Source organism: Lolium rigidum, chromosome 1, assembly GCF_022539505.1.
Source record: "Lolium rigidum isolate FL_2022 chromosome 1, APGP_CSIRO_Lrig_0.1, whole genome shotgun sequence".
Lineage (NCBI taxonomy): Eukaryota > Viridiplantae > Streptophyta > Magnoliopsida > Poales > Poaceae > Lolium > Lolium rigidum.
The window spans coordinates 95,705,588-95,719,593 of record NC_061508.1 but is presented as its reverse complement, the minus strand read 5'-3'; the positions used below and the strand labels follow the sequence as shown (position 1 = coordinate 95,719,593).

The following is a 14,006-nucleotide window of genomic DNA, read 5'->3' as shown; positions in this document are numbered from 1 at the left end:
CATCGGTTTCCAGATTTTCTGGACTTGACCTGATGGGTGGAAGGGGTTCTTTACACAAAAAAACATAGTTTTACTCTTATATTCTGAAACAAATGCGAAAAAACAATAGGCATTATAGAAAGGAACGGAGGGAGTAGGAAATATTCCCTGGTGTTGCTACAGAATGTGAGGGATTTTCACACCTTTTTACAAGTTACGACGACACTGTCTGCACATCCGAACAGGATTCGCCTCACACTCTCATGGTTGATGGCTTCTCGACACCGACAAGGGTAAGTAACAGGAACGAGCCAAAAGAGATGAACAGGGCCGTGGCCATCAAGATAAGCATGGCATGCAGTGTGATACTTGGGCTCAAGAAGAAGATGACTGCCATGGCACCTGATTGCCAAACCATCAACTGTGCAAAAGCTGCCTCCTGTATTTGTCATTTTTCCAGACATAATTAGTATACATATTCATTTAATATAACTAGCTATATCATCAGCAAACAAAGCATAGGATAACTAGTTGAATTTGGCATTATACAGTGGAAAGGAAATCAGAGCATTACACACACACCTACATTATTATTGTTGTTATCGAATAAGAGTGACTGTTGTCGATATTTTTCATTCGAGGGATAAGAGTTACCCAAACAAAACAAGATGTGTACAAAACAGAAACTAGACTATACTAGTTGAATGCCCGTGCATTGCCATGGTTCATTAAAAAATCATCGTTGTGCATGTCATATGTGTAAACATGAAATGCACACAAATAAGTCGAGCTCCCTATTGAATGCACTGCTCTAGTTTTGCTCCTAAGTTTATCCCCCTAGACGGACCGCCTTTTCTCCAGCATCCTAATAGGATGCATCACCGGTTCCACTACGCCGTAGAGTCACCCCTTGATGTTGAGCAGAACGCGTTGGTCAGTGGTGGGCATGGTGTGTGGCATGAAATCGAGTATCAACTTGCCATGTGTTCCCGTTATTTGTCATGGTAGCAAACTTATTAGACGCGTACTCCGAAGGTGCGTGTGTCTGTTGCTCCTAGATCGATCTCTCGTGCGGTTGCGGCTTGCCGGCTTCGATCATCGAGGATCGAGTAGGTGAGAGGAGCTTATATGAAGTGGAGACAGGGCCACGTTGGCCCTCTTTTATCGGGACGTTTGTTATCAGTTGGTTTTGTAGGTGTATGTCGTCCTAGGAAAGTAAAAAACCAGCGTAAAAAAACCGCACGAGGGGTGAGTTTTTCATGCGTGTATGTCAGAGTCGTGTTTATACCGTGTGTTTAAAGGAAAAGAAAAAAGGAACCGCGCTCCACGCAGGTCCGATAGTCCGATGTTCATGCAATTAGGGGTTGTTTGGATTGTGACCGTTGCTTACCCTACCAAAATTTTGGTAGTTGACTGAAGACATTTTTTTAATAAAGAATGTATATTAATATCGCGGAGATACAAATTACAACAACGCAATAACCAGAGCCATTACGGATGCACACTAACTAAAGACAATAAGAAAAAAAACATAAAAGAAAAGTCCCGCTACAGAGTTACAATCCTTGCAGCAGCCGCACAACCACCACCAAAACCACACCTGATGTCTAGTTCTTCGAAAGCAACGTCTTCAAGAAGAACAGTGCTGTACACAACCAATTAAGGTCGGACATTGGGTTTTCACCTCGAAGATTATCCTCGCTCTCAAAACAATGTCTCCAACAAGACCAAGTGTCGTGCACAACCAATTAAGTCCGTACCTTGGGTTTTCATGCCGCTGCTCCAAGTCATGAAACATCAAGCCAATTCCTCATCGCCAGAAAGATTCGAACCACCATTGTCAGTCCTCAGATCTCGCTTTTCATGTCATTCTCTGCTAGCAACATGGAACGATACGTACTCCATAATAATAGCCTGCAGAGCTTCGAAGCGCTCCCTCTGAAACCAAACGGTCAGAAACGGGTGCGCACGATCGAATACCATCCGATCCAGCAATCTCCAGCCATGAATCGCTCTGTGGAGTTCGCCGGCGGGGCCTTCCAAAACACGACCATCCAACCAGATCAATGGGGACCAACATCCGGTAGGTCTTCATCTCGCCGCGAATAAGAACCAAGGACCACCGCCATTATTCTGAAACCTTGCAAGCCCTCTCGCCGTGAGTCATCTCCCAGCCCGAGTTAGTGACACAGACTGCAATGACGATGCCTCAAAAAGGACACGACGTCAAAGACGCCGCCATCATCCGCCATGGCCGAATCCGGCGCGATTTTCATCGGCAGCCGCACCCGCATCTGGCTGGGACGCCGACAACGATTCCACCTCGCTGCCCCCTACTCACACATCCGGCAGATGCCGAAGATGGATCTAGGCGGGTTCTAGATCCGCAGCCGCCGCCACCATCCATTGCCGGCGCAGGCCATGGAGGCTGCCGCCGCCGCCCATCCAGGGATCCGCCCTGAGACGCTGCGTCCGACTCGCCGTTGAAGCCGCCACCACGCCTCATCGCCGCACCCCCCCCCCCCCCCAGCCCTTTGGCGCTCGGGGCCCGCCGCCGCCATCGTGGCTGGCGCCGTCAGCAGCAGCGGAAGAGAAGATCAGCTGGTGGAGCCGCTAGGGTTGACTGGAGACATGAGCTACTGTTTGGATGGAAACCCAACTACCGCAGCCTTGCCAAAATATTGGTCGCTAGACTCAATCCGTGCCCATGCACGGGCGAAACAGGGCGGCCGAATCGTGCGCCAAAATATTGGCGTGCCCTGATTTGGGCAGGCATGGGCAGAATCCAAACAGCCCCTTAATATTTTTTCCTACAGTGGTCCAAGCCATCGTCCTATTCATATTATTTTTCCTTGAGCGATGGATGTGAATGTTCTGCACATGCAGATCAGATTTTGAGGCAATCGTTACTTGGTTCTTTCCTCTAGCCCGTTCTAGTGCACAACCTAGCAGCAGCAAGCAGCCCATCGTCCAGGAACGAAGGCAGGCCACCAGCAGCAGCGAGCCGAATCCGTCCATGCTACGGATGGCCCTTCTTTCACAGGTTTTTTTTAGCGATTGGATCGTGCGGTCGCAAGATAATAGCATTTAACCATCAATTTTCTGTCTAAATTCCGGAAAACAACCACTTTTCGTTTATTTTACCAAAATCCACCATTGCTCTGTCAAAATTTTGCAATGCGCACTGATCACTGATTAAGAGCGAATTGATACCGAAACTGGCAATAAAAAAAAATAAAAAATGCAAAAAAAAAAGACGCTCTTCTTCCTCCTCTCACGATAGTGAGGCGCTCTAATCAGACGATTTTTTATATTTTTTTATTATGCTGAAAAGCCACATCGGCCCTGACAAGTGGGGGTCATGTGCAGTGTCAATTCGTGCTCAATGCCTGATTAGTGTGAATTGCAAAATTCTGGTAGAATAGTGGTGGATTTTGGCAAAATAAACGAAAAGTGATGGTTTTACGGAATTTAGATTGAAAAGTGGTGGTTAAATGCTATTATATCTCTGTAGTTGTGCCTCGGTCCGATTTGTACGATTACGGTTTGACATACGGTCGCTTAGCAAAATTATATAGTAGAGATATATGTGTGCGCGCGTAGTTGTGAACATTGGATACTCATAAAGAAAACAACCCTAATAATATTACCTTGACATCCTTGAACAGCAATCCAAGTAATGCGTTCAACTGTGTATTCAAGACTCCGTCACCAACACCCCATAAGGCACCTATAAATAATGGAACCGCTGCACTAACTAGCCCCTCCATTGGACTGCATGCAAGAAAAACAGTCAGGCTGGTCATAGTGGGAAGTAACTTAGAGTAGTAACATATGTTATGTTACTAGTCTAAGTTACTACCTCCATAGTGGGTAGTAACTTATATGTGGTGTCATGCATTGTGTCATTTATTATGTTGTGGACTCATCATGTCTTGGGGTGTGTGATGTTATGGTACTACTCATAGTGGGTAGTAACATAGCTAGTTACCACCTCACTCTCTTTCTTCATTTATTGATATGCCATGCCACCAAAATGTCTTGAGATGTATGATGTTACTACCTATGTTACTCCCACTATGAGTAGTCTCAGAACAATAGCAATGATTATGATAATTAGCAGTAGTAGAATAGCCAAGTGAACCAAAAAAAATCAAACCTGTAGAAAAGAAGTAGCCAGAACAGGACCGCGGCCTGAAGAATGGCTCCAACTGAGACTATTAATGTAGCTGAATGGAGCCCGGAGATAAAACGCCCAGCAACCAATGAACACTGCAATATCAAGGAAGCTTTAAATAAGCTCAACTAAACATATGCTCCCTCCATCTCGGTTTATTAGACACAATTAGCAAATCTCTAGACCCAAGGTGGCAATCTATTGGGGAAGAAAATGAGAAGAAAAACACTTTATATGACATGCACCGGTTCTAATAGGGAGAGAATTAATTGGGGCGGGGCTGTCACGGTTTCCTATTGGCTAATTGAGCATTAATCGTCTAGATTATGTCTAACTCTTGAGAAAATCTGATTTTGGTATTGTGACTAATAAACTGAGATGGAGGGAGTATACAACATGGTATTTCCGGTAGTTCAGAATGATACACACACTTGGGCTATTCTAGCCTAAAGCGATAGCAATAGAAACAGCAGGAGTGTTGGAGAATAGAATGCAGAGAACACTAGGTCAGCATGAACTTTTACAGGATAATGTAAACATCAAGTTAATAGTTTCACTTACAACTGCATCAGATGCACCGTAAATTGCCATGGCGCCACCAACTCCAGATATGCCAAGCACGGGGCTCACGATACTCTTTGTGAATACAGCCCTAAGAAAACAAATCTGAGCATATTCGTATTAAGGAACTGAACCGCCATATATTGATGCTGAAAAGATTTTTTGTTACTCACCATACAAATGCCTGTTGTAAACCTGAATATGCGATAAGCGGAATCAAGAGAATCATCTTTTGGTCCTTGAGAGGGGCAACGATATACTTCAACATAGCTCCAAATGAGGAGTGCGTCGAATCATTGTGGCGTTTCTCATCCCTTTTGGACAGTAAACACATCAACACGATTCCGATAATCATGCAGCCAAGGAACACAACAAACAGAAGATATTTGCCTGTCACACTTCCCCCATCCTGATGTGATATGAAGTTGACATGATGTTCAAATAAAAATGGCAGTGGACAACATGATTCTAGTAAGGCAATAGAAGTCCAAATTGCAATGCTAACCTTTCCATTTCTGAGAAGAGCAAGCGAGATCAAATTCCCAATGACCTACAGTATCATTCAAATGTAGTACGCACAAGTCACCATGTCTGTAATGTGTAGGGATATGCGGAGCAATAGAAGCCACGCCTGAGGTATGAAGAACAAATGCTAAAATACGCATTTGTACCTGAGTGCTAGCGTAGGCTCCCGAGAACTCTCCATTAAAGTTTCCTAAGGTTTGACCCTCGGGCAAGCTATTTTCTCTTGCATGACTTAGGGCGGCAGAAGAAAGATAGGTGCCCTGCATTGCGAACGGGAGTGTATTTAAATTGGATACTAGATAGTTTACTACGGGAAAGCAGCAATAGTGTTACCTGTCCAACCCAAATGAGGGACGCAGTAAAACCCAGGTACAGTGAAGCTGGTACCATGGTATACCTGTTTTTTTTTTTTGGGTTCAAGTTAACACCAACCAATCAATCAATCGGCAGCAGGCATCATGTGAGTGTGGGGCTACGCACCATGTCGGGACGAGGTTGGCGAGGATGAAGAGCGGGTAGCCGCTGGTGCCGACGACGAGCGCGCGTCTTGCGCCGAGCCCATTTATGGATTAAAGCAAACCTCCAGACAGTGGTATCTGAAATTTAATGATACAATAAAGAGTTTTGGATTTAAAGAGAATGTTGAGGATAACTGCATTTATGCAAAGTTTAAAAGTGGGAAATATATTTTCCTAATCTTGTATGTGAATGATATCTTACTTGCTAGCAGTGATGTCAGTCTGCTACGAGAAACAAAGACGTTCTTATCCTCAAACTTTGATATGAAAGATCTTGGTGAAGCATCATATGTTTTGGGCATAGAGATTCACCGAGATAGAAGAAATGGAGTCTTAGGACTATCGCAGAAAGCATATTTTGAGAAAGTTCTCAAAAAGTATAATATGCATGCGAGTTCTGCCACACCTGCTCCTATAGTTAAGGGCGATAGTTTTGGGAAATTTCAATGTCCCAAGAACCAATACGAGATCAATCAAACGAAATCAGTACCATATGCTTCGGCTGTTGGAAGCTTACAGTATGCACAAGTGTGCACTCGCCCTGACTTAGCTTTTATCACTGGGGTACTCGGTAGATATCAAGAGAATCCAGGTGTAGAGCACTGGAAAATGGTAAAGAAAGCTTTGCGTTATGTGCAAGGCACAAAAGACCTCATGCTAACATACAAACGATCTGATTCCCTAGAGATAAGAGGGTATTCAGATGCAGATTTTGCGGGAGACAAAGATGATAGAAAATCCACGTCAGGATATGTTTTCACTCTCGCAGGAGGGGCTATTTCGTGGAGAAGCTCCAAACAGACAATAGTTGCATCATCCACGATGTATGCAGAATTCATAGAATGTTATGAGGCAATGGGGCAGGCGATATGGTTAAAGAAATTTATACCCGACTTGAAAGTGGTAGATTGCATTAGCAAACCACTAAAGATGTACTGTGACAACCAGCCCGCAGTATTCTATGCTCACAACAACAAGTCGAGTAATGCAACAAAGCCAATTGAAATAAAGTACTATGTTGTGAAGGATAAAATCTAGGATCAAACTATAAGTTTCGAGCTTATAAAGATAAAAGATATGCTTGCGGATCCGCTTACGAAAGGCTTACCACCCAATGTGTTCAAGGAACACTTAGCCGGCATGGGTTTAAGGGAAAGCCTATGATTCCTGGATAGTGAGGCCCAAAAGAAAAGTGTTTTTGTTTCAAAACAGAAAGGTATATTGTAGCTGTCTGATTCTATCGGCAATTGAGCTGTGACGATGAAACATGCTCTTTATATCAATATGTGATGAAACGAGTAAGAGTAAAAGTTAAAAGTAAAGTTGAGATCAAGGGGGAGAATGTTAGGTTGATCTCCTCGTGACCGAGCCCAACGGCCCGATCACGCCCTGATCGGGGGCGCCCGATCCTCTTATGGACGGTGGGCCCCTGTCGCAGCAAAAATGCACCATGCGTATAACATGGTCAAGATCCCGGGGCGTGATGGAACCATCACTATCCGGGGTGATGCGGAGGATGCGGCGCGCTCCGTTTGTTGACCGCACCGATTCTCACCAAGCCTTATTCTATCCATCCCGGAGGAACCAAAATGCACCAATACTTGAAGGAGAGATTTTTGTGGCATGGAATGAAGCGTGAAATTGCCTTGTTTATCGCCCGGTGTGATATCTGTCAGCATGTGAAGGCTGAACACCAGCACCCCGCTGGATTGCTGCAACCTATTCAGGTACCCAAGTGGAAATAGGATGAAGTAGGGATGGACTTCATCACGGGACTTCCCAAGTCTAACCGTGGTCACGATGCTATCTGGGTTATTGTGGATAGACTCACCAAAGTCGCCCACTTTATACCAATAAAGACCACCCACCGAGGGGATCAACTGGCAGATCTTTATATATCTCGGATTGTTAGTCTTCATGGAGTTCCGGAGAGGATTGTTTTGGACCAAGGTACTCAGTTCACCTCTCGGTTCTGGCACAAGTTGCATGAAGCTCTGGGAACCAAGCTTGCTTTCAGCACGGCTTATCATCCTTAGACAAGTGGCCAGACTAAGCGTGTGAACCAAATTTTGGAGGATATGCTTCGTGCTTGTGTCTTGTCATATGGAAGCAAGTGGGAAGACTGTCTGCCCTTCGCAGAGTTTTCCTACAATAATAGCTATCAATCTAGTCTTCAAATGGCTCCTTTCGAAGCTCTGTATGGACGCAAGTACCATACTCCTCTAAACTGGTCCGAATCAGGAGACAGTAAGATCTTTGTTGTGCACACGCTGCATGCTGCAGAAGAGAAAGTTCACATCATTCGTGATCATCTCAAAGCAGTCCAGTCCCGTCAGAAAAGTTATGCTGACACCAAGAGGCGAGAGGTCACATTCCAGGTTGCAGACTTCGTGTATCTTCGGGTCACACCTCTCAAGGGTATGAAGCATTTCCATGACAAGGGAAAGTTAGCACCTCACTATATTGGTCCTTTCAAGATCACATCCCTCCGTGGAGAAGTTTCTTACCGGCTTGAGCTACCGGTGGAATTGTCAGGTTTCCATGACGTCTTTCATGTATCTTTGCTTCGCAAATGTCTCCAAGTGCCTTTGGAGAAGCCAACTTACTCCGGAATTGATTTTTGGACAATTGATCTAAACCAAGACTTGACCTACCGTGAACGACCTCTTCGCATCATGGATACCAGTGTGCGTGTCACACGGAAGCGTGATATCAAGTTCTTCAAGGTTCAGTGGTCGAACCACTCCGAAGAAGAGGCTACTTGGGAACGCGAGGATTATCTCAAGAAGGAGTTTCCGGATTTTCCTCTCGCTTGAAACCCTAATCTCGGGATGAGATTCTTCTAAGGGGGGAAGGCTCTGTCACACCCCATTTTGTAAGAAAACTTGTGTGACTTCCAAGTATCTGAAATTCTGAGCCAACAAAAACTTTTTTATGTATATATGTATGCTTGTTTGATGAGATGGTTTGTGTCTTAGTGTTGCTTTTGTGATGTGTGGTTGGAAAAGAATTATTTTTCTTCCTTGATTATCATTTCTTTCTCTCTTGATCATGGTGGTTTCTTCATCTTCCTCCTCTTTTTCACTAGGGAAGTTGTTATGCATAAACCCTAGTGTCATCTGATCATGATCCCTAATCAAACTATTTAATCATCTTTGCAATCTTGCATGACTTGGTTCCATCAAAAACTCGGATGAACCATTTTTCTCACTAGAGAAAATGGCCAAGTGTTGAACCCTAATTATGTGTTGAACCATCACTTTTGGGCCATCCAATTTAAGCCATGCATAATTCTTTTTCCATGTTTTCTTGGACATTCCATATATTTGGTGTATGTATAACAGTTCCACAATCATGGCATAAATTCTTGACCACCTAAAACCATTGATCCATGGTTGTAGAAGTGGCTAGTTGAAATCAGCACATTTTAGTAAGCAGAAAAAACAGTCATCATGCCATGTTTGGCCTATGTTTTCATGGCCTTAATCATCTTGATTTCGTTGCCATTGTTGTTTTCTGCAAGTTAAGATCATGCTCTTCAACCCCATCACCTTGGATTCGAAAATTGAGTTCAATTGACCCATGAAATCATGTGCCAAACTTTGAACAAAATGACAAAAAATGACTTAAGATTTTTCACTAAGTCCTAACTGAAAAATTCAGTTTCTGAATCCTCTTTTTCCTGGTTTTGGCATCTCTCTAATTCATGTCATATGAGTTCAATTCTGTGGCCATCCTTGACAAATCAAGTCCTTGTACATTGGACTTTGGCCAGGGGTGAAATTTTGTGAAAATTGATGCTCAGGGGAGGTGATGTGTGCATGTCAAGTGGGGGCCCGAGTGAGCACATGTAGGCATCGACGTGGCCATCATCGGTTTTTGCCTCAGGGGGCATGCCCAGCTAGAAGGGGGAACGGCGTGGAGATGCTGCCCGTTTTCTCTCTCTCTCTCCCGCTGCAGAACGAGGCCGACTACGCCGCCTCTCTCGCTCGATGTGCGTACCCACCGGCTCTCCACCGCGGAGAGGGTTCCAACGCACCCCCTGGACATGGTCCACTCCCCTCCCCCTCTTATTTTTCCTTGCCTCGGCATGTCCGAGCATAGACATGCTCCCGGTGCAATGTTGCTGTATAAAACCGCCGCGCCTGCCTTTCTCCTCTTACCCCCGTCTTTTCCCACTCCATCGAGGCTCAGAGACGCCTCTCCTTTCTCTCTCTCCCTTCCTGTGAGCTAAGAGGAGCGGCATCACCATTGTCGGAAGGCAAGATCTACCTCGCCACCATGCCGGTCTCAAGGCGTCTCCCTCCTTCTTCTCTTCTCGCCTAGGCTCTGCACGCATGCGGGAACGTCTCTGACATTCCCCTTTTCTTCCTCGTTTGATGCAGGCTCGCGGCCATCCGAAGGTGTGGTCTGGCTCGACATCGCCCGCATCCACATCACACTAGTAGGAAAAGCCTCATCAGTGGCGCACGAAAATTTGATTCTGTGGCGCACGGGTGGTGCGCCACAGAAACGTCGCCACAAAATAAGCTTCGTGGCGCACCCGGTCGTGCGCTCACGTAAATAAGGCTTCGTGGCGCACCGGGCCGTGTGCGCCACGTAAATAAGTAGTTCCGTGGCGCATGTGATGTAGCTGCGCCACGTAAACAGAATGCGCCACGTAATTACTTTTTGGTGCGCCACGTAACTATGTACAGGTATACTCGATTTTGTGCTCCCCGGTGTATTATACAGGTTTTATACTCGGTTTTATACACCGTATACAGAGTTATATACCGATATAATATAGACAGATATAATATGGACATATATAATCATCACATCATCATCACATTACTTAGAGCCCGATCGAGTTATACATATAGCTCCATACAACTCATAATCCATGCAAATTAAGAAAGTTCTCATCATCTCTAGATACAAACGAAGTACACTAGGATGAAATAGAGTACCGCCGCGACGATGGTGAGCAAGAGCGAGAGCACAAGGAAGGTCTTCATCTTGCTCTTGTTCGCTTGGTGCGCCCTCCACTTGGAAACCGCCTCGTGTCTAGTCGGGTACCCTTTGTAGCAGCTTGCCGCCGAACTTGTGCACCCGTTTCTTGCACTCCTCCCACTCCTCGTAAACTCCCGGAACCCTCCCTCGAACACGACGTAGTACGTCATCTCTATGGACACAAGGCATATTAGTATATAACGCAATGGAAAGAGTTAGAGGGTTCACATGCATACATATTCACAAGAATTAAAGCAAGGAAATAATAATAAACCTAAAAGAAATATAGCATCGGTATCACATAAGTAATATGGTTCAACGATAACGACTACAATAGTAACTCGAAGTCCAACAACGACGACCACCGTTTCGAGCAAATTAAGCAAGTTTAGTTTACAACACGGTGCAAATTGTCTATCGATTCAAAGTAATGCTAGGCACACTGGCCTCGGTCAACGAGACGTCTTCTTGAGCGGCTCAGGGAACGGCTTGTACAAGTCCTTCGTCGTCCACGTCCTTCCATCACCCGGCTTATGTAGGCGTTCTTCCATATCCCTCTTAGGCAACGCTCTGGCTACGTGTAAGAGCCCCGATCCGTTGGATACATCTTGTAAGATAATTTCCGAGAGCTTTACTTGGATGCGATGGAAGTCTTCTCTAAGATCATCATCACTGATTTCCTCGACATTTTAATGGGGTCTCGCTTACTAGGTGGCAGAGACATCATCTCTCGCATCCTCGACAAACCCTTTAAGGTGATGGAGGACATAGAAGGCCTCCTTAATGCCGCCACCGGCCGCTTGATACAAGGGAAGTTGATCACGTGCTTGAACCCGATCTTTTTAGTGTCCGGCCCGATATATTGCCCATTCTTGTCGAAGGTGCCTCCACTTTTGGAGTAGCCAAGGATAGCCTCATCGAGAACACCCCTTATTCTCGTGTAGTCTTTCTTCGTCGTCGTACTCGACGAGTCGAAATACCGGGCTAGTGACCACTTTGGATCTAGGATGATGAGTGTGCGTATTTGTCCCTCGCTCAACACATGCAATTGAAATGGAATGTTGGAAATGATCGGCAATGGAAGAAATATATAAGAAAGCATAAGTTACGACGGCCGTGAGCGGATGTGTACTTACTCGGGAAAGACAAAGCAGAAGAATGGTGTTGCTCTCTTTGTGCATGAGCATGAAGTTCGGGAGGTACCGCACCGCCTTGGTCCGTGTCCTTGAGCCGTCCCGGAGCTGGCTATCGCGCATGTAGTAGGGATCCGCTACCGCGATGTGGCGGGGTCTCTCTCGTTGATCTTCATCCGAAGATTGATCGCGTATAGGCGGACCAAGTTATAGTCGAGCCGTTTCGAGTGAAATAGATTGAAGACGTCCTCGAACGCTATGAAGAAGATATCCGCGGGGTCTTCATTGACGAAGTTCTGGTTGGACGGCACCTTGACCGAGAACACCGGGTAATTTGGATCCTTTTCTTTAAGAAGGACGCTCTCTTGATAATGAATAGAGTGCCGCAAAGGGAGCATTTGTCCACTTGCGAGGTGTTCCATGTCCGGAGGCGTGATAGGTTTACCAGCCTTCATGACACCGGGGCAAGTCATCCGGTGTAGGTGGTACCATGTCGTCGGCCCGGATCCTCTTAGGAGCAGGCCGGCTCGAAGATGCGCCCTTCTTGGCTCCTCTCTTCCTTCCCTTCTTCACTTGACCTCATCGGGGGTGGTTGTGGTGCCGATGGTGGTGCTTCGGGTGCTGGTGGTGCTTCCGAGGTTGCCGGGGTTGATTTGGGTGGATCCCCGATGATCGTCTTACGCAGCGTGTTAGGGCTGAAAACGGTAGCAGTGCTTGACTTGAGCTGGATTGCCAGCCCTCCGGAGGAGTGTCTTGAGAAAGACCCGTGAAGACCGTGCGCTGCTTCGTGACCGTAGGGGGACGACTAAGTTGATCGCCGTGTGTGCGGAAGGCTTGTTCATCCATAGGAGGCATGTACATATCTTGGCTGCAGGCGCCGAGTGTTGATGTAGGCATCGATGTCATCATCATCATCTACATCGTTGCCATCAAGTGGCGCCATGTCCCGGCCCTTAGGTGGTGGCGGTTGCGATGCCGCCGCTTGGCGTACCGTGCGTCTAGTAGACGGTCGTTGCGGTAGCGCTCCCAACAACCGTTTGTGGCGTCCGGTGGTGACGGCGATCGTCGGTTCCTTCCGGTGGCGGCGGCGACCGTCGGTTCCTTCAGGTAGTGGGGGCGGCGACCACCGTTTCCTTAAGGGTGTCGTCGGCGTTGGCGATCTTGGGCCGGATGATAGGGGAGGTGGCGCCGGTGCTTCTCTTACAACCTCGGAAGACCCCCCCCCCGCACGAACCTGGTTCTTCGGCCATTTCATAAGCCATGAGGTGCAATCCCCAAGGGGCAAAACGTCGCCTTCTTCTCGTGCCCGGAGGTTGAAAGGGGGGATGGCGTAGCGGTACTCCGGCACTACCATTACCAACTTGACCTTCGCCACGTCTTCCGTCAATGTAGCGCCGTGCATAACGCGGGAAGCCATGACATAGCCGCTAGCAACTTCCACCAACTTGCCGCCGGGCTCCACCGTTTGCGAAGTATGCATTGTTCATCCCGAGTCGTGGGCGCCATGTTGGGCATCGTGAGATGGCAGTCACGAAAGGCATATATAGTTAAAGAAGATGACGCGAAGGAGTAACTAATGAGTTTACCTCCTTGATGGCGTCGATCTCGGCTACCGTCGATACAAGGGCGGCGGTTGGGGGCGTCGATGCGACCGGCTGGAGCTGCGGCGGCGGTTGGAGCTGCGGCGGCGTTCGGTGGACCCCCGACGCCGGCGTCGGGTGGAGCGGCACCGTCGGCGACACGTGGAAGCTTGAGTTGCTGCCGCTAATGCTGGGCACATGTATCGGCCCCACTTGACCTCCCGCATTCCAAGCGCCTAACCCCTCCATCAACCCGGGGGGATGATCCGCCGGATCTTCTCGTCCAATAACTTGTTCATCATCTCCGTGTTCTCCACAGGCTTTTCGGCCACCAGGCTTCTCTAGTGACTCCACCTTCTTCTTCAGCTCCCGAACCTCGGATTTATCCTTAGCCGATGACCTCCTCTCCAGCTTTCTCGTCTTGGCATCCGATCCGTAGTACTCGGATAGCTTCATACTTGTGCCAAAGCCGGACACACGGCTGATGTCTACGTTCCCCCTCCTTTCCTGTAGACAGTGTTGGGCCTCCAAGAGCAGA

At 47.1% G+C, this 14,006-nt stretch overlaps 1 protein-coding gene across 1 annotated transcript; it reads right to left on the bottom strand.

The window, feature by feature from the left end:
• Positions 1-232: 232 nt before the first annotated feature.
• On the bottom strand, positions 233-5,805 carry LOC124649285 (UNC93-like protein 3; the record flags this gene model as incomplete). The annotated part of the gene is made up of 9 exons (XM_047188939.1): positions 233-418; positions 3,630-3,753; positions 4,139-4,251; positions 4,718-4,808; positions 4,891-5,126; positions 5,223-5,267; positions 5,389-5,502; positions 5,576-5,639; positions 5,723-5,805. Coding segments are annotated over 9 exons (1,056 nt in total), but the record flags the coding sequence as incomplete, so codon positions are not given.
• Between the last annotated feature and the right edge of the window lie 8,201 nt (positions 5,806-14,006).